The sequence below is a fragment of the Camelus ferus genome, chromosome 13, assembly GCF_009834535.1.
Source record: "Camelus ferus isolate YT-003-E chromosome 13, BCGSAC_Cfer_1.0, whole genome shotgun sequence".
In the NCBI taxonomy this organism is placed as follows: domain Eukaryota; kingdom Metazoa; phylum Chordata; class Mammalia; order Artiodactyla; family Camelidae; genus Camelus; species Camelus ferus.
The window spans coordinates 35,976,414-35,997,126 of NC_045708.1; the positions used below are offsets into that span (position 1 = coordinate 35,976,414).

The 20,713-nt window shown below is 40.0% G+C and overlaps 1 protein-coding gene across 6 annotated transcripts in view; it reads left to right on the forward strand.

Moving 5' to 3' along the window:
* ELAVL4 (ELAV like RNA binding protein 4) overlaps positions 1 to 20,713 on the forward strand; it is a 90,369-nt gene that overhangs the window by 20,697 nt on the left and 48,959 nt on the right. For all 6 annotated transcript variants that reach the window (XM_032494240.1, XM_032494239.1, XM_006180226.3 and 3 more), the window contains exon 2: positions 18,318 to 18,558. In XM_032494240.1, coding sequence (XP_032350131.1) covers positions 18,318 to 18,558 — 241 coding nt within the window. The remainder of the gene's footprint in view (positions 1 to 18,317; positions 18,559 to 20,713) is intronic.

The window sequence follows — 20,713 nt, forward strand, 5'->3', positions numbered from 1 at the left end:
TTAGAAGAAAGAGCACCATGCAGCTTACATAACTTACACAAAGTCACATGGCTAGGAAATGTCAGACATCAGAGAGATTTCAAGCCTAGTCTGTTTGACTCCAAAGCCTATGTTCTGTCTCCCATTTTCTATTGCTCGCCTCTTAAAAGGTAGGGACTAATAAGAGGCATTTAGCCTAGTGGTTATCAGTAGGGACTTTCCATCAAGATTGCCAGGTTTCAAATCCTGGCTTTACCAGTTGTGACTGGAAAAATCACTTCCCCTCCCTATGCCTCAATTCCTTCATCTGTAAAGTAGGGTTCTTGTGAGGATTTGATGGACCAATATATATTAAGGACTGAAAACAGTGCTTGGCATATAAATTGCTAATGATCATCATCATTATTATTATCATACAATATTAATTTGTATCCAACTATTCAAATATTTGTTGAGTGCCTACTGTATGCCAGGCGCTGTTCTAGGTGCTGGAGATCCAGTGGTGACTAAGACAAGTCCCTGCCCTCGTGGAGCTTCCATTTTAGAGGGGGAAGACAGACCACAGAGTAAATAAATGAGTGGCTATTAGTAGGTAATATGTATTGTGTGATACTTTATAATTTCACATAATGGAATGCTACCTTAGAAATACGATGAGATAATGGATTTGAGAGTGGCACATACAGTGAGGCCACAGTTGTTCAGCCAACGTCTTGCTTCTGCTTGGTGAGGTGGAGCAGTTCGTGCCCTGCTCTGAAAGGCTGGGCTTTATATGTCCAGCAGCTAACTCTTGGGGTGATAGGCTTGCCTTACCTGCACCCAGTGCGGGATGGTCATCCCTGGAATGCCAGGAAATTAAATGACTGGGACTCAGGAAAGCCCAACATAGAGAATTCATAAGTAGGCCAGGGGTCTCCAGGCCATGGGGGAGAGGCTCCACTCTATTTCCCTATAGTTGCGGCTGGAAAATGGGATAAACATCCCAAGAAGTTCAGAAGGAAGTTTTGGCCAATCATTCAGCTACAGTCAGGGTCAGCTGGGATGTTCTGTCAAGTAATTTTGTAAGATCTAATAATTCTTTGCAGGAGCCTGGACCTAGAAAGTGCAGTAGTCATTGCACTGTCATGGGATTCTTCATGTTCATGAGACTGTTGTAGTGGTTAAGAGCATGAGCTTTGGAGTCAGAGAAATCGAGGGTTTTTTTTTTTTTTTTTTTTTTTCCTTCCCATGGGTCTTGTAAAGTCTCTAACCTATCTGAGCCTCAGTTTTATTGTCATTAAAATGGAGCTAATAATACCTACTTCAAAGCCTTGTTCAGAAGATTAATTGTTAGCATATGTATCTTTACATATGCCTGGTTCAGGGCCTGGCTTTGTACTAGGCTTTTAATAAAAGGTATATATATATTTTTAAGTTTAGTCCCCTTAGAGTGTGCATTTTATATATTGGTCATTTATCGCAGGGCTCACAGGGAAAGATTTAGACTGAAATATGTGAGCTACTTCCCATTGCCTAATCTTCAAAAAGAAAAGCAGGTAACCTCAAAACCAAGTATGTATCATCCCAAAAGGATTGTGGAGCCAGAGGAAGATTTGATTTGCTCCGTACTGGTGTGCTAGAGACTGGAACAGCAGTCTGTGTCACAGAGCTGTGCTAGCTTACATCCTTCTGGTCACAGACCCTCAGAGGCCTGAGGCTGTGGGAAAAAAGGCACTTGGTAAAAGAGCTTTGGAGTCTAAAATCCTGAGTTCAATTCTTGAGTCTGCTACTTTCCAGTTTTAAGTTAGAGTACTTACTTCTGAATGTGTATTTTCATAGGTCAAAATTATTCGGGCAAAGGCTCCTGTACTAACTGGAATTGTAAATAAATCTTACTTGATGCTCAGCAACTGGAAATAATTAGTTTTAAAATATAGGTATAAACTTCTGTATATTTTTATCTTCTCTCTCCCTTCTGTATTGCGTAAAATTAGATTAAAATTTTAAGATTAACAAAAAGAGAGATACAGTTTATTCTCATCTCAAAGCTCCTTTGTTTTTGTTAGCAATGTGTAGACTTAAAATTACTCCAAGCATACGAACTCTCCATTAAACACTTTTAAGAGTAGAAAAACATTTGTCCGAGCATCTGACAGCACAACTTTTGTGCAGAGCAATGGATGAAGCCCTAAATATGTTCCTCCTCTTGTGGTTAGTGGCATGTTAGTATTGTGATTCTCAGAGAATTTATTTGACCCCCTCAGCCATTAGTTCACATTTGTTATGATCTTGATACCTGACTCATCTAAAATAAACAGAGCAAGAAGAGTGAAGAAGAGGCTTTAGAAAATGATTTTAAATATAGACCCACACGTTCCTGCTTTGGTTTTCCCGGCTCACTGCAGAGCCTGGTGGATTGGGAAAAAGGAAGTCTTTTCCAACGTCCTCATGCTCTCTCCCTCTAAACCCTCCGAGCACCCTGCCTCTGCCGCTGATGACGGAGTCACACGACGGACTTTGATTAAATTCTGTGTACTGCATGTTGGGAGCAGGAAGTCACCCAGAATTCTGGGCCCGCTCTCAACGAGCTTCCAGTCTGTGGCGAGACAGGCAGGTAGACCGTGACTAAATGCAGGGTGGTGAGTGTCATGACAGCGCAGAGAGAGGAGGTGCCCAAGGTTGTGTGGGTGGGAGACTGGCTTCAACTGAGCTTTGCAAAATGGTGAGGCTATTTAGATGGTGGCGGGAGAACCATTTTAGTGGGGAGAGCGGGAGCACACATGCAAAGACCGGGAAGGGACAGACATGGAAGGAACATACCACAGAAAGCATTCACAATGTGGCACTTGCCTTCCTGCATTTTGGAGCTTTGTTTACAGACCATCTACTAAACGCCTCCCAAGACCTGAATTCCTAGAAGGCAGGTATCAAATGCCTTGGAACTCAGTTACCTAACAGTAATAAAATATTTATTATTTTGCCACATTCCTATGAACCCTATCAACACTGAGAAAACTGAGACATAGAACTGTTAAGTAACATGCCCAAGGTCACCCAGCTGAACAGGGATTTGAACCTAGGCATTCGGGCTCTAGTGCCTGTGTTCTTAGCTACTGTGCTATGCAATCAATATTTAATAAGTGTTTGAATTGATTTGAATTGAATGGATGTAGAAGTAGTTACATGATAATGTATTCACTCGTTTGTCTAAAAAGAGAATAACATGCCAGGCATGCCCAGTTCTGATAGTTATTGCAGCAAAATATCAAGGGCCCCCGTGGTTTTGGCTTTGGCTTATGTGATTGTAGAAACTCTCACAGGTAGAAATGTTCTGTGGGCTCTTAATCTCCAGATTTTAGCTAGATTCAAACCCAAAGTGAAAATGAAATAGTTTAGGCCTGAAACAGAGGAGATCAGAGGTCGAAGGAATATGGAGGTGAAAACGAAACAGAGGCTGTAATGATGGCCTTGCCCAGAAAATGGAAGACCTCTGGCCTTAAAAATACAGTCTTTTGAGATAGTTTGAAAGAAGTTGAGAGAAACAATAATGTAAGCACAGATAGCTTTAAAACATGGAAGTGCCCTAGTTTTAAATTGGTTTTGAAGAGGAGCGAGAGAGAGAGATGGGAGAGGTTTATGATAAGAGCGGAATGGTGGGGCGCAGAGCAAGGAAAGCAGGCTGAGCTGTGGAGAGCAGGTGCTCGCCCAGAGAGCCATCCATTCACTCATCTGCTCTTCCAGCAAAGCCTGGGGCTGGTCCCTGAGATTACACATGAGCAAACACGGTCCCTGACCTCAAGGAGCTCACAGTCCAGAGACAGAGACAGGCAGATGGAGAGTCTCGATGCTGTGTGGTAAATGTCTGTGATGGACGTGTGCACGAGGCATGGAGGTGGGAGCCGCGAGAGGAGAGTGGGGAAGGCCATGTAAGGCCTGTTGCTGAGAGAGAGAAGGGCTTTCCGGGCCAACAGGATGCTTTGCAGAGTGTGGCTCGGGACAGAGCACGCTGTGCTCTGGTTTATCATTGCTGGCTGCAGAATGATGCTGCCCAGGGTGCACTTTCCGAGGGCTTACTGAGGTTGTGGTGGGTAAGGAAGGAAAATGGGAGTCAGTAACTGGAAGACCTCAGCTCAGATCCCACCTCTGCAGCTTGTGAACAGGAGCTTATCACTCTACCTTCCGTTTGCTCCTTAACTCTTAGTTTGCTCCCTGTAAAATGCAAGTAATGGGGGGAGGGGAGACAATCCTATCCATCTCTCAGGGTCTTCATGGAGATAAACAGGGTGTTGGGTATGAATGTGCTTGCAGACTCCCCTGAGTCTAGCATGTGATTTAATGAATTCTTTCCAGGGCTTTGTGCAGGTTTGTCTGGTTGCTGCAGGGAGATGACACTCGCTGTGTCATCTCTCTCTGCACTCGCCATCACATCTTTCTGACAGAGCCCTAGAAAGGCCTCCTGAAGTGCACTTGGTCCATGTAGCTGCCCCTTGGGGTCCACGGGAAGGAAGGAGCAGTCCAAGTGGAGGGTGGGCCAAGAACAACCCCTGCTCTTCCACCCTGACCGCTTTCAGTATACGGAGCATACTGTGGCAGTTCCCTGAAATATCCCTTAAAAACAAGAGGGTTTTCGTTTCAAGTAATCACGAACCCTAATGACTGTGCTTATTGCATTTGAAGTGTCTAACTTTAACCCATTCACAGTAGAGTTTTTTTAAAGGGCAGAGTGTACCAGAAATTGTGTTTATAAGTGTTAAAAATGCTGCTTTCATTATTCATTTTTTAAAGTTCACTTAATCTCTTCCCCCTTTGCATTATGTTTTCCTGACTGGTATTATTGTGAGAACTTATTAGTTAATATTTGTGAAGCATTTTGAAAATGGAAATAGCTATTGACATAGGTGATGAGTAGTAACGTTTTTAAGTGTTCTTTTCTATTTCAGAAATTAAATTCCAAGGATAAATCTTACCAGCGGTCAGATTAGTCAACTTTGCCACCTGCAATACATTTTAATGGGCATATATTTTCAGTATGTTACATTTTGGACAAGAAGAATGAACATGTATTGAGTGCCTACTGTGTGCTGAGGTCCAAGCCAAAAGCCTGAAATTTGCTATTTTCAGTCTTCACAGCAACCCTACAAGGCAGACAGAAAATTGTTCGCATTTTTCAGATGAGTAAATTTAAATTGCACCTCAGAGAGTCTTAAGTGGCTAAGACAAGGTCAAGGCTGGAGCTGGTTTTCAAACTCAGATCAGATCAACTCCAAACCTCATGCTCTTACCATTATACCGTGCAGAATTTTGAATTAAGACCCTTCCATCCATTTATTGGGCAATATTAACCGACTAATAGCATATATACATCCTAGAATTGTTTTAACTGGATTAGATCACTTACTTTCTCTAAGACTACTGGGTTGCATTTTATGCCAATAGGAATTCTTTCCTCAAGACTTAGAGGCTTAGGAAAGGGCACAGAATTTGATTTCAGACTTGAGTACAAGTTGTGGTTCCGACTGAGTGACAGTGAACACTGCCGGAAGCCTCATTTCTCTGTCATGTGTAAAGTGACTTCGCTTCTTCAAGTCCCAGTTTTCTCAACTGTAAATGAGAGGAATGACAATTACCTACTTTGCAAAGCTGTGGGAGAATTAAGTGAAGTAATGTAGGTGGAGACATGTAGTACGATTTGTTGTGCGTTAACTGTTGGTGGTATTGGATGGAGTTCACGGTAACTGCTTGCCTGGACATAGTCCTGTGTGACCCAAAGTACTTTTAACCAGCATTATGGCAGGATCTCCATTTATTGAGACTTTGCCATGTTCCAGGCAGGGACTTTTCTAGGCACTTTGTATGTGCTTCTCCATTACCACATTTATGACATTATGTAGTAATTACTTATTTATTTATTTATTTACTACCTTGCAGGCAGGAACCTCTTTTATTTCCTTCATATCCCAGTATTTAACATAATGGCTTCTGGCCCATCGAAGGAACTCATTAAGGTTAAGGAAGTGAGCTTGGCTTTGTTCCTTTAAACTGCTTTTCTTCTTTTAAAAGCTAACTTCGGTTGTAGAGAGGGACTGTTCAAATGAAGCACCACATTATCATTATTCAATTGTGACATATAACTTGCTTTAAAAAAAATGCCTTTAAATAAGGAAAATTTAGGTTGCACTAATTTTACAACAGCTGATTCTGAATATTTGTTAGCCTTTCACTTTTTTAAAAGGTAAATTTCTGTGATGAAAAGAATATCTCAGGAGTTGGAAGAGTTTGCCAAGCAAATTTACTTTGTATCTGTGATTTCGAAGGCCATGGTTACCCTACTCAAAGGAGTAAACTGTTTTCAATAAACTTACTGTATATACATTTGTCATATCCAGATTGTTCTTAGTGGCATATTAAATTAGACCTTAAAACGCCTTATCTGAGAATTACATATTACGCAGTTTGAATTTTAGTATAAAGGTAATAATTTTGGACCTTTGTCATGTGTTGTTAAAAGGCTTATTATTTCTCAAGTTTTAAAATGCTGGTTTGGCTCTTGCCCAGTTAATGTGAATTAGTGAGATTTTAGAAGTGTATTTTGATAAAGACAGAAGATTGTAAAGACAGAACTAGTAACTTATTTATCCTCTGTTCTAATCCAAAATTCTTTTGTTATGAGGCAAATCATAAAAAATGCATATGGTAGGGGATTTTTAAAAAATATAACAATGAGGAATTGAGATGAAGGAAAATTAAGAGAATTAAAAAATAAGATAAATTCAGAGGTAATTGTGCTTTAAAAAAAATCAGGTTTGCAGTGAGGTCCTATGTTTTTCTCTACACATAGAGGACTACAGATTTGACATTCATTTTCCTAGCCATGTTACAAAGAGGGGACCCAATGTATTACAAGATGCAGAGTTCATAAAATAAAAGTAAATCCACCACGTAGAAGATAGAGGATATTAGTGGTTCATTGCCATAATAAAGTATTTGCCTCAAAGCAGACAGAAATATTCTGATACCTCGTATTTGTGATTTTTTTTTTCCTCTCCTCTTTGCTTCTCGTTCATGAGATTTTTATAAATATGTATTAGGAGGATCTCCGTATGCGGGAAAGTGAGAGAGAAGCTTTAAAAGCGTGGCGTGGAATGTGCTTGACAGTGTCATACATTCACAAGATGTCCTTGAAGATGGAGCACAGAACAGAGATCAGGGAAATTTTGGCAGCTGCAGTTGGGAAAATAAATGGCTGTTGTGTGATTGGGCAGATCCTGAAAGCAGGCTCCTGCTCAAACCATGTAATTAAGAAAAGTGGGAGCTTTTGTCCAAGTGCAGAATGTTCATAATATCAGAGTTTGTCAGCAGGAGCTTTTAGAACGGATCAGTACTTTTCACTCCCTGATCCAGGGAACATTTTTCTTATAAATCATCTTCTCTCCTTGCTGTCCTCGTGAAGGTTGCTGCCAGGCAATAAGGCAGACTTAGATTGTAACCTTGCTAATACACAATGATTTAGGTGAAAGGGAGACTGAACCAGAGACTGTTTCAAAAAATGCGATTTTTATTCATTTGGGCTTCTATGTAGGAACAAAGTGTGACCAAGGAGAGATGCTGCAGGATGGCTCTGGGAAGGAGGTGGAATCATTTTTAATACTGTGGCTTCAAATTGGTTTGAAGGACTTGACATTTTCTTCCTTTTCAAAAAATCACTTCCTTTCAGATTATAAAAGTGCTGTATTTTCATTGTAAAGCAAAAAATCAGAAAACTTGGAAAATAAAAATGGAGACAAGTATAACAGTCACCTCTAATCTTACCATTTATTATTAGCATTTTAATTTTTCCCTCTGTGCATGTTTGTATAATTGACATGATCAGTTTTATTTTGCCTTTTTTCTACATTGATTACAAACATTTTTCTTGTGTTATAAAAACCCACTATAAACATAATTTTAGCAGTTGCAGAATACTGTATCAGAATTATACCATAACTTAGTTAGTCATCCTCCCTGCTAGGCCCACAGGTTGTTTCTATTTTTTTACTCTTCTAGACACACTTTTCTTGATATACCTTATTGTGCATACTTTCCATCTACAGAATTTTGGATTCTTTTCTGAGCTTCTGAACGGATCTTTGGGTCCAAGAATATGAACATAAGTTTCAGAAATTTTGTGCCAATTTATATTTTCATCAATAATGATACAAGAGACTATTTCACTGCACCTTAATGTTTAACACTTGCAAACCTTGAATTTCTTTCTTTCTTTTTTTTTATGGAGGTACTGGGGATTGAACTCAGGACCTTGTGCATGCTAAGTATGCACTCTACCACTGAGCTATACCCTCCCACCTTGAATTTCTATCTGTGTTCTCTGTAAATATTTTGTCCACAAATAATTAAAAGCCGCACTCCTCCCAGCCCAGGTCTGCATTCTCACCAACACTGGTTTGCTAACGTCCAGTTTTACATCTGCCTTCCCAGTGGGTGTCCAGGAGGAACAGAAGTCTAGACTACTTCTCTGAAGTAGTTTGAGGAATAAAGTTCTCCTCTGTCAGTCAAAAAGTCCTATCTTCTAAGATTTCTTTCTTACACAAAAACAAAAACAGAACAAACAAACAAACAAACAAAACAGGAAGTCAGTGAAGGAAGAGGTTAAAAATAAAATTTCAAGTGTAATAAAGTAATTTTCAAACTTAAAACTACTCTGTCAGATTGATGTTCAGGATCTTTTCACTAATGAACATATAAATATAATATGAGGCTGTGTGAATTGTCCATGGATCTAATTAAACATTGGCCACTTACACGTACACTGAGATGCTGAGAACTGTTTTGTTTCTCGCACTATCTTTGGCTTCAGAATGTCCCCAGATAATTCTCCTTTGAATTGGAAACGCCGTTGGCATTATGCAATTCTGCTTAACAAAGAGAAGGTTGCTGGATGTAGATTTTTCTAGGTACTGATTCCATCTACTCCCCTCTGCTCTTCTCATCTCCACTCTAGCTCTGTTAAGAAACAAGTATTAATTTTTAAAATAAAAAAGTGTTTCATGTAGATTTCTGAAGAATTTAATCTGAGTGTGCACAAAACTTAAATTCAGAGACACCCAAGTTCTTTAGATCATCATATAGATAACATGTTGCTTTTTACAGCTGAATCTCTGAGTTTGCTCACATTCTGAGCCACTAGCCAGGCATTTTATAAATATACAGTATTTATGTTTACATGAATTGTGCCATTGGCTGTTGTTTATGCATTTAATCAGAAGATAAGTCCAACTTAATGAGTCTGTGGGCAGTTTAATAAGTGGTTCATTAATGTTCTTGGTATGGAAGTTGAAGATAACATATATACCGTCACAACTGGTTCCCATCCCAGCAGATACCTGTAGCTTATTATTAGGCATTTTTGTTATTTTGTCTACATTAAACATTCAGAGTTTGGGGGCTTAGGGAGTAGAATGGGAAAGGAATTGTTTTCCAATTGATTTTTTTTTTTAATTAGAGCTGATATTTTTACAGGAAGCCTGAGAGCTTGCCCACAAAATTGTATTTACATAAAAATGAAAACATTTATCTTTTTCAAATATGCCTTTAACAAAGAAGGCTTATTGAAAGTTTGGGGTTGTATTTATTTATTGGCCATTTTAGAAAAGAAGATGGAATAGGAGGTGGAGGGGGTGCGGTTGGAAGATTTCCCATCTTCATAATGAACTGGATGATCAAACAATCCCTTCAGCTTTGGAGAGTTTGCTGTAAAAATCTGTTAAAACCAAATATTCAGAGGTTATACCAGGACTGCCCCAAGTTGGGTACAACAGGAGATCATTTTAGGCCCAAGCTGAATCCCTGAAGAAACACTATAAGATATAAAGGAGGCCAGTATTTATTTAGGAGGAGAAATGTACGTGATGTGTCTGGGGAAGAAGATTAAAAGCTTGGATTTCTGTGAATTTGAGAATAATGCCTAAGAGAAATTAAACTTTGATTATGCTTTTCATTTAAATGCTGGTCCTGCTATTTTAAGTATTAATGCCTCTTATTCTCTCCAGCGGCTGCTGATTTTTTAAAAGCCCCGACTACCACCACTGAGAATACTTTTGGCATGCCTGGTGTTCCTCTCCAGTAAAGAAGATGCTGTTTCAAAGGAGTAATGCCTCAAGCTTACTTCATTGTTACAAATAGTCATTCATTTAGGACGTAAGCATTTAGACCAGAAACAGGACCATCAGTTCACTATCAGAATGGCGAGTGACTAGTTTGAGTGTAATTTCATTTACTTGCTTTTGGTGAGGAGGAGGGTCATTAGAGAAACTCTGGAGGAAATTGCTTAAAAGAAGGGTGTGTATATGATTGATTTTAATTATTTGTTTACTACCCCTCCTTTCCCAGCCTCTCAACTTGAACCCTTTAAGGGCAGGGACCAAATTATTTTTGTTTCCCCAATTCCTAGAACAATGCCTTGGTCTATAATGGCATTCAATAAACTCATCTTGAATTGAATACACTTGTTTTAAAGATATGCTGAGAATTTATTACCATGTAACTTCCTAGAGTAAACAGGTCTTTCAGGTTATTTGTGCATCTGCCCAAAGGTATTATTAAACTGTCAACATGTTTTCCCCAGTTGGAATTAAATTTTTTTTCCAGAGGGTTTTCTAGTTACCTTCTAGCAGAATCTACAGAAACTTGGTGCAAATGGTTTTTAGAGACATGAGTACAGTCTTCCACCAGATTCCCCTGGTCTGCGGACCTTTGTGAGTCATTACTTGTAATTCGGTTGAGGGTGGGGTGTATTACCCAGTTCCCTTTTCCTAGAGTGATCAGATCATAGATCTCAGACCCTCCTCTTGGGCCCCGTTAATAACATGTGTCTCCTTCCCAGTTGAATCATAACCAGGAAAGCACTGCATTTAGAAAAAAAAAAGGCTAATCTGAAGGGACTTGAGCAAATTAAAGCCTTTTGAAAAGAAGGAAGGATGAATATGGATTTTATGAGCCGATGGACAAAACTTTAAAGAAATATGAAATTGGGGGGTTGTAAGGACATTTTTAGTATCTTTCAAGGAGCAAGAAGAGAAGTGAGGAATTATTCCTAAAAATAATGTCTGTCTTCAGGAACACAGAGCCTGCTGTGTAATTTTCTAACTTTGGGGATTTGTTTTTCCAGGCTTTTGAAAAGCGAGTGAGATGCAGTAGTCGGGGCTGCTCTACCAGAGTCTAACATACTGCATGTCAGGATTTTATAAGGGTTAAGTGGGAAATGCCTACAAAGAGAATTAGGACTTTTATTTTTGTTCTCATGAATAGTTTAAATCTATTTCTTTAATGGTTCGATTCAGTGACTGCCCTTGGTAAACATTATTCTTCATGCTCTCGGGAGCACTTGTTCTATTACATAAGGCTTAGCCTTTATATATACATTTTCAAAAGTCCTTCCAACATAGTCAAAGAAAACACCTTTAAATACTTATTAAAATATTTAATAAAATACATGTCTGTGTCCTGGATGTGCACACCTGAGACATGTTTGCAATCAATTCATTCCTTTAGTATCTTTTCTAGTTTCTGGGAATACTGACATTTGAGGATACTGAAAGTAGAGGGGAGGGAATTTGGAAAAGAAACATCATATCCTATGACCCCCCTAGGTTCTTTTTTCTTGATTGTTTTGCCTGAATTGAGTATCGAGGACACTCCTCCCCTAGAAAAATCAGAAGTTGAGGAAAGCCTAGAGCGGCGGGCTGGGTGTACAGGGCCCTGCGCTGGGCTCTGGGATGATGAATGTCAGTAGTGAGTTCCTACATCGGTGCAGGTTCCTGTAGTATAAAGTCATAACCTTTTATTTGCCCTGTGAAGTAAATACTGAAAGTGTAAACTAGGTTAACTTATGGAAATGCAAGACCATACAGTTTATTGTCAGAGTTTCATTTTTGAGGATAATACTGGAGCAAGGCCATGATGTGGTGTGGTGGACAGGATGGGTGAGGGGGCTATGGTAGGACCTCTGTTGGGGCTCTCTGGGGCCCCAAATAATGATTTCCTCGGTTGTGAGAAGGGCCAGTCCTGTAACTCTAACCCGACTTACCCCAAACTTGAGCACATGGAAGCCTACTGAAGACAGAGCTGTAAGGGATTCATAAGCCAATGGAAGAAATATTAAAGGAGGCTTTAAGTACTTTTTAGAATTTTAGAATGGTCTCACTTAATACACTTTCTAGCCACAGGACGTGCTTGGTCTGTCCTCTGACATGTGGACCCTTCAGCAATAAATATTTGTTTTAATGAATGAATGAATTCTGAGGACAAGAAATTACATGAAAAGAGTGATTTGGGAAGGAAGGGAAATTTTTGCTCTTTGATTATATGGCTACTATTAGAATCAATTGGGGGATTTCAACCTGAGACAAAGGATTGACTTTAGTGTGCATAAAATGTTGTGTGCATGTAAATTTTGGGGGGAGAAAGGACAAAGGCATTCACCAGGTTCTCTACAGGATCCATGTCAGCCAAAGCTTCAGCCCTCCTACTTAAATGAATGCCTCTTAAAATCTGCATTTGAAATAACATCTAAACGTATGCCTGCCATATAATAGGTACTCAGTAAGTATTCTGTCCTCTTCTGTTATATGTAAAATGGGGATGACATTAATACCTTTTTGGCTTGTACTTCACAGGGTTGTTTGAGGGATCTAGCAAACTATTGGACCTGCGAGGAGTTTCATTTATTCAACAATTCTCTATGCAGAACCTACCAATTCTCAGGCCCTGTCCTATATACAGATACTGTTATAAACAAAGCAGATGTGGTCTCTGTACCATGGAGCTCAGAGTTCAGGTTGCCATTCTTTGTGGACTGTAAAGTACTGTACTCAGAAAAGTAAGGAGATAGGCCTCCACACCTATATTCAAATGCACTTCTATGATATGGCCACCTTCATACCCTACCCTCCCTGAAAAAAAGTAAAAGTAAACCTTCATCCAAATGCCCATATCTGCATTGTCACAAGAATATTGAAGTGAGGTAGTCTGTAGGCCTGAGCTCAAGTCCCATTTTTGCCTCTTATTAGCACTGTGACCTTGGGCAAGTCATTTCTCCTTTCTGGTCCTCAGTTTCCTCATTAAAATGACAGGGGGATTGGGCTCTGTGATCCCGCATGTTCTCTGATACCTGTCATGCATCCACACTGTGAACTCACTAAGGCCAGCTTCTCATCTTTGTTGTCTCTGTATCCCCAGGACCTCGCACAGTGCCTGGCACTCCAGAGCTCCATCTCTGTTCGTCTAAGTTTCCCAGATCTAGCCATTGTGGAAATAAATCCTTTTTATGCATATGATCTGGCATGCCCAAGAAGTAGAATAACAGATACCTTGGGCGGGCAATAACAAAGATGTGATTGAACAGCTAATTAGGACCATTGTTTAGAACCCAGGATTTTGGCAATGGAGATGCCATGAAGGGCAGAGAGGGTTGGCTCTTTTTCTCAGGAGCATCCTGAGAAAGAGGCGGACCCAGCCTCTGCTTCTTACCCTGCTCACCCTCTGCAGAGATAAATGACCCTGAATGTTGATCCAGCAGCTGCATGCCTGAGGCCTTCCCTCCTGCTTTTGTTGCATATTTTGCAGGAAAAAAAAAAAAAATGTAGTGTGAGGGGTGAGGTTAATGTGTTGAGTGTGAGTAATTAGTCATTCAAACCATCGACATTTACAATGACAGGATTTGAGTGCCTCCAGTTATTGTGCACTGCTCTAATAGTTTATCCCTGAAATTTTCTGCCTGTATAATGTTTCTTAAAATATATCATGGGAACATAAAAGATTTAATGCAGTGCTTTGTACAACCATTAGAGTTTGAAGTCAACTGAACCTCCTCAGTGCTCTATCCTGGATGCTGACTGTAATTCTGTTCTTAATTGCCATTCATAAGAGGGGAGGAAGGCAAGTCAAGGGTTTGAAACCTGGTCAGCTATGAAGTTGGCTGTGAGACCCACACAGAATGTTTCATTAAAGTACATGTGTACACTTGAGTAACTGATATATTTATTTGCAATGAACATTGTGCTGTTACAATATTAAAGGCCTTAGCCTGGGAAGCAAGTGTTCTGATTTGCTGAGCCACCTCAGAACTTACTGGAGGGTATTGTTCTCTCTAATACTCATGTTTACTCTGGTCTGTTTCCCAAGTAGAGATTACAGGTGTCCTCTCTTTAAGATCTATCACGTAACTTTAAATGCTGTCATTTCCTATTCTTGGATTCGATATATTTATATCTCGGCAACTTCTCTTATTTTCCAAATAATGTTTTAAAATCCTCTTGGTTCACTTGTGTGTCAGATTTGATTCTGACATTTTACATTTCTGATTCTTTTTTTAAGCCTGTCTTGCATACTGGGATGCATCATTAAGACTAGCGACAGGTCTTATCACACGATGTATATTAACACATTGGCAAATGTTTCTCAGCTTTAGAGCTGTACATTTTTATTGAGAAAACTCTGTGTGTGTGTATGTGTGTATTTTCCTCAGTTCTTTCTGAGGCCACAGAAGGATAACTGGGTAGCGTGTGTGCAGAGCTCCATCTCCATGGGACGAGAATGACTCGACCTAATTTATAGGCTTGGTCTGTTGAAGTGGCTCACTACTGAACGTTGCATCTCATGGCTCCCTTTCAAAGGTTTGGGCCAGTTCGGGTTGTCTGATGTTCAGATGGGGCTCAACTCCAGGAGTCCACATAAATTAGGAAATCCACATAGGATATAAGGAGATCCAGAAAGCTGATTAGGGAACTGAAATTTCTCTGCTGCAGACTTGATACTTCCTAGGTCTTCCAGAGCAGGGAGACCTGTGAAACATTCACAAGGACAAGTGCTGACTTTCACCACTGTGTCTATGAGTCAAGCATCCAGTAAACAAACAAAAAAAATGAACCCAGCTGTCAGGTGACCTTTAATAGTCTTGGTCGCACAGAATCTCAGCGTGCTTAGTTAGGTACGACTTACTTTCTTTAACACCCATAGCTGCCTCAGTGCTGGATATTTTCTAGGTGTTTGACCAGGGGCTGCAAGAAGGGGAACCTAAGAAGGTGGAGCAGGGAAGGTGTCCTGTAGATTGTGGGATGGGCTTTTTTGACATTAAGTCGAAATGTAGTAGTTGGGCAGCTCTGTGGTTCTGCCAGACCAGCCTCCTGAATTGGATAGATTCTGTCTTTCAGGTTCCTTATTGAGTTGGCAGTGCTTCTTGTGTTTGTTGCCTGGACACCTAATCTCAGTGAAGCAGTGAGGCAACACGGCGAGTGGAGGCCCTGCAGACCCCAGGAGGCCCGACTGCTTGGCAGAAACCTACCTCCCAGCCAGGAGTGGGGAGGATGCTCTGTAACATCATCTCTATTAGCATGACCCTTTCCCCTGGGCCCATCGCCCTCATTCTTTCCTGGATCCTGGCCTCAAGGGCAGAGCCGCTGAATAGGCATTACTGGGTGCAGTTTCTATCAGTGCTGAGGGCAGCTTGATTTAAGCTTCTTCCAGGGATCTCTTTGCTTTCTCCTTGCTGTCTGGGCCAGCCTAACACAATCCCACAGTTGACCTGAAGCCAAGATGGTTCTTGGTAAAGAATCATAGAAGCTCCCCACCCTCTTCAGTCTACCTTATTTCCCTGCCTCCTCTTGAGACTTCTTTTTTCTTTTGATTTCGTTTCCCATTTGTGATTATCAGAAGGAAAAACAGTTAGAGTAACAGTCACCTGTGTAGGGCATGATGAGGAATAATAGTAATGATACTTATAGTTACTTTATGTTCTAGGCACTTTAGGTAGATAGACAGACAGACAGATAGATAGATAGATAGATAGATAGATAGATAGATAGATAGATATAACCTTATGCGATAGGCCTTATTCCAGTTTACAAAGAGGAAACTGAGGCTCAAGAGTATTGAAAGAACCTGCTTGAGATCACAGAGCTAGTAAGTAGTAGACCTAGAATTTTAGATCAGCTGTTCCCTTGACTAAAAACTCATTCCTTTTTTTTTTAATACCACTATGCTTCAGATGAGAAAATAAGCAGAAAACAAAACAGAATAAAAACAAAACCAGTCTCTGAATGTTGACGAGGATGAGCAACAACTAGAACTTTCATACTCAGCTAGTGGGAGTGTCAGTTGGTACAGCTACTTAGAAAAACTTTTGACAGTGTCTACTAAAGCAGAATACACCCAGGAGTATTCCCAGCAGAACTGCGTGTGTATAGATAATGCTCATAGCAGCAATATCTATCACAATTAGAAACTGGAAAGAACCCAAATACACATCAAGGTAGAAGAGATAAATAAAACATGGTATTTGCATACAGTGGAATTCTCTGCAGCAGTGGAGAACAGCCTGCATCTCACAACATGGGTGACACCCAGACGTAATGTGTGAAAAAACATGAGAGAGTACGTTTTGTGTGATTCCATGTATATAAAATTCAAAAACAGATCCGATAAATTTGTGGATGAGAAGTCAGAAGAGTGGTTACCTTTGGGGGGTGGTGTGAATGACGGGGGTGGGGACATAAGAAAGGCTTCTGGAGTGCTGGTCAGGTTCTATATCGTGGTCTGAAAAGGTCACTCAGGTGTGAGTTGTGCTCACTTTTTAAACATTCCTTGAGTTGTACCCTTAAGATTTATACACTTTACTACATACATATTAAATAAAAATGCTTATCTCCCCCAAATTCTCTGAGCAGCCAAATCATAATAATAATGGAAGCTACTAGTAATCAGATATCTGCTAAACCTTGGTTTCCTCGTCTACAAAATGTAGAGAATATTAGAATATGCCTTCTTGCGGGGAGTCAGTGAGAGAAGTCACATCACGTGATTGGCAGAGTGACCTTAATAAATATCTCTGATCATGGTTGTCTTCCCACCGCTGTTCAGGCACTTCACATACATCATGACATCAGATCCTTCTTACCGTCTTGCGAGGCAAACAGCATATTGTTCTCCCTTTTCAAATGAGGAAAACTAAGGTTCCGAGAGTTCAAGTCCCTTACCCAAGGTCACACAACTCTGGAATGGCAGAGCACAATTGCATTTCCAAGGCGTTGATGATCGATTTCACAGGCAGCAGAAGCCACATCAGGAGGGACACATAAGGGGTGGTGCTAGGATAGAATGGAAAATTGGGACTTTGGGGCTGCATTTGGGGCCAGGAAAACCAGGTGCAGGCCCAGACTTTGCCCTACTTTCCTGTGGTGACAAAGAAGTTGCTGGATGTCTCTGAAATTCATCTCAAACATGAGGATTTTGAACTGAATTTTATTCCCTGAAGTGCCTCTGTGCTCTGCAGTTTTGTGATTCTCTGTTGGTCGTACAATACAGGACATCTTTATGACCTGGTTCCATGAGCTTAAACCCATTTTTCATGTAAAACCTTCTGGCATCATCTTCTCGGGACTTCCCCTGATTGCTCCTATACTGTAAGCAGAATTAGTTGCTCCCCCACCACATGCCCGCTGTCCTAAAATAATCATTTGTCTGTCTGTGTCCTCTACAGACTGTAAGCTTCTTGTGGGTAGAGACTAAGACTTATCTCTATCCCCATGCGTGCTGCCTAGGGCGGTTCACACATTCATGTAAATGTTTGTTTAATTAACTATTGAAGTACAGAGGAAGTCCTTTTTGAGTAATGTGTGAGAAGACAACCTGGGGTTGTGCTAGACCTAAGGTGGAGACCTAGAGGGAACCTTTCCTTCGTGTTTTTAGTTTTTATTAGAGGTCCAGGAAAAACAACAGAGTGGCTGGGGAGAAAAATCATTAGATAACTTTGTAGCTCCCCAGCATGTGCTTATGAAATCTGAAGTTTGATCGGTATTAAGCATCAGTGAAAATCTAAATCCTTCCCATATGGAACAGCCCCCCTTAATTTAATGTCATTTTACTTTATGAGATAGTTAATAAACAGGTACTGTATTTGATCTTGTGAGCATAGCCCTCTATATTTAGCTTTTTCAGCTTTAATGGAACTATAATTTTAATCATGATTATTACTTTACATTTTAATTATAATTTGGTGTGGCTTAAGTATACATTTCTGAGAGTGATTGTGTAATGAAAACAGGAATTAGCTTTTCATTAACAAAATAATGGGAGAGTTCCCACTGCATTCTAGTCTATGTTCAAAATCTATGGGCTGGCCTAAAAATAGCAAGGGGAGTTTAACATTTTGGTTAAAAACATGCTTCTAAATTGGCTGTGTTCACAACCCCGTCTCTTTTGCTCCATCTTGCTTTATCTTGTTCTCTTTCTGTTAAAAAAATAAAATCTTGAAAGAGACTTTGTATCTTTGAGATATCAAAAGGCTTAATATTTTTATTTTTATTTAGATAATTAGCACCATGGAGCCTCAGGTGTCAAATGGCCCGACATCCAATACAAGCAATGGACCCTCCAGCAACAATAGAAACTGTCCTTCTCCCATGCAGACAGGGGCAGCCACAGATGACAGCAAAACCAACCTCATAGTCAACTATTTACCCCAGAATATGACCCAAGAGGAATTCAGGAGTCTCTTTGGGAGCATTGGTGAAATAGAATCCTGCAAACTCGTGAGAGACAAAATTACAGGTATGCTCTTCTTCAATATTCTAGGCTTGGGATTCACAGCTACATTGTTCCGTTACATGTGCAGAGCTCAGCAGCAGTGCCTATGCGTGGTGGTGCCTGTGAGCGTCTGCAGCGTGCCTCCTGCATTCAAGGACAGCGGGGCACGCGGTCGTAAACTCATCTGTGTGTGTACACTACATGAAATGTCATCACAGATAAAGATTTTGGAGCTTCCTCAGCCTTATTTTGTGTGAAATAATCCTTTGGTTGTATCTCCTTTTATTCCTAATCAGCCACCTCTACCCTTTGTTCTTTAGTTCTCAGCTCTGCCCTCTGCCCTCCCCATTCTAGTTTTTACCTATGTATTCCTTCCCTCTCAAACATTTGGTTTGTGTGTGTCCAATGTTCTTCCATGTGTCCGAGACAGTGTTTTAAAGGGGGCCATTGTGGACTTGTGAAAGGAGGTCACAACTGCCCCATTGTCGCTGGGGAGAAATAGGCCCTAAGGATAGCAGATTATCCTGAAATAAAATTACACCGCAATAGGAGGGAGATGCTGAATGAAGGTATTTTGTTTTATTTATTTGTTTGTTTTGAAGATACTCTGAGAAGTCAGAGACTTTTTACTTGAAAGTGAAACAGAACCCCATACTTCATACCTGAAATTTTTAGGTTCTGATTTTTTTTCTAACCGATAGCCATTCATTGAGGACCTAATGTTCGCCAGATGCTGACGCTGTAATTCTTTGGGGCTGGTGCTGCGGGTGTTTCCCTGTAACCTTTCTGGAAGTGAGGTTGTTTTCTTGGAAGAACGCTGGACTACTTCCTGATGGCAGTGAAGCTACTGCTCTCTGATGCTCCACTCCTAAAGTCGTTCATGCTCAACTTTGAGTGTTTGTCATTTTTGAGTGTTGACTTTTGTCTCCCTGTCTCTGGATGGTTTAATTGAAGAGCAGCTGGCCTATATAAGAAAAAAGGAAATTCTGTAATTAAAATGAGGAGATATATTATCTTGATTTTAAATCAGAGGATCCAGTGTATTTGTGTGCATGTAGCTATATATATTCTCCAATTCTTCTAATTCTCTTGCAATATTGCAATATATTAAGTATTTTGCAAAATCACAAAGCTAAAATAACTGTCGAAAATATGTCACGTAACCCTCCAAACATAATTTCCTCTTCTGTAAAATTGAAAAATAATACTTTCTCCCAGGGCTTATTGTGAGGATTAAATGAGAGATTGGATGTATACTGCCTAGCGTGATGCCTAGCATAGCAGTCTCTCAGTAATTGAGGGGGGGTGTTATTTTTATAGGTACAGTTAGTGTGTTTCAAGGAGAGTAGCTAGAACAGAGAAATTTTATCAAGGTCTCCAAATAGGACCAGCGCTTTGATTATCTTACCTCAGAGCCCGGATCATCCATCCTTTAACAGAATTCCGTGTGCTCTCAGAAAGCCAATATTTAGATTCCTGAATAATCTTTATATAATAGGATGATAATTCAAACCAAATTAAAACCAGTTAACCATATGATTCCTCCTCCCACTCTTGTATAGAAAATATATTTTTGGTGTAGCCTTACCTTCTAAATAGGGACTCTACCAGCTATATTAGTGAATGTTATTAATCACCTTTTCAAAAGAGTTCCTTTAGAACTAGAGTGAGATTTTTGAGACGTACTGATTCATGGTGTTGTTCCTTGTTTTCTAAAGACACATGTTTAAACAAGCAGATTCCTTTACTGAAAGAATGCTAATTTGGTAGTTCACTGAATGGATTTGAATAGGAGTGACAGCTTCGAAGACAGCCTTTAATTTGGTATACAAAACCAAAATTGTCAACTTTGGTTTGTTTAGCACCCTCTCTAGCACAAGCATCTGAGCTTAAAGAATAAGCTTATGGGTTGAAAGCAGAAATACAATTCAGGCATAAATTTATAATTATCCATTTTTTTAATTCAGGGGAAAAAGAATTTTATTTGCAGAGAACTTATGGGAATGAGGCAGGGAAATACAGAGAGACCAGAGATATTTGCCCTCATTTGGTAGCAGTGTTTAATAAAAGTAGAACTTGTGGTTGTAAAGAGTGCTTATTAAATTCTTCATTTACACTACCTAATTAATTCTAGCATTTTAAATTAACAGTGAAACTGGTCCCTGCTGTACCATTCCAT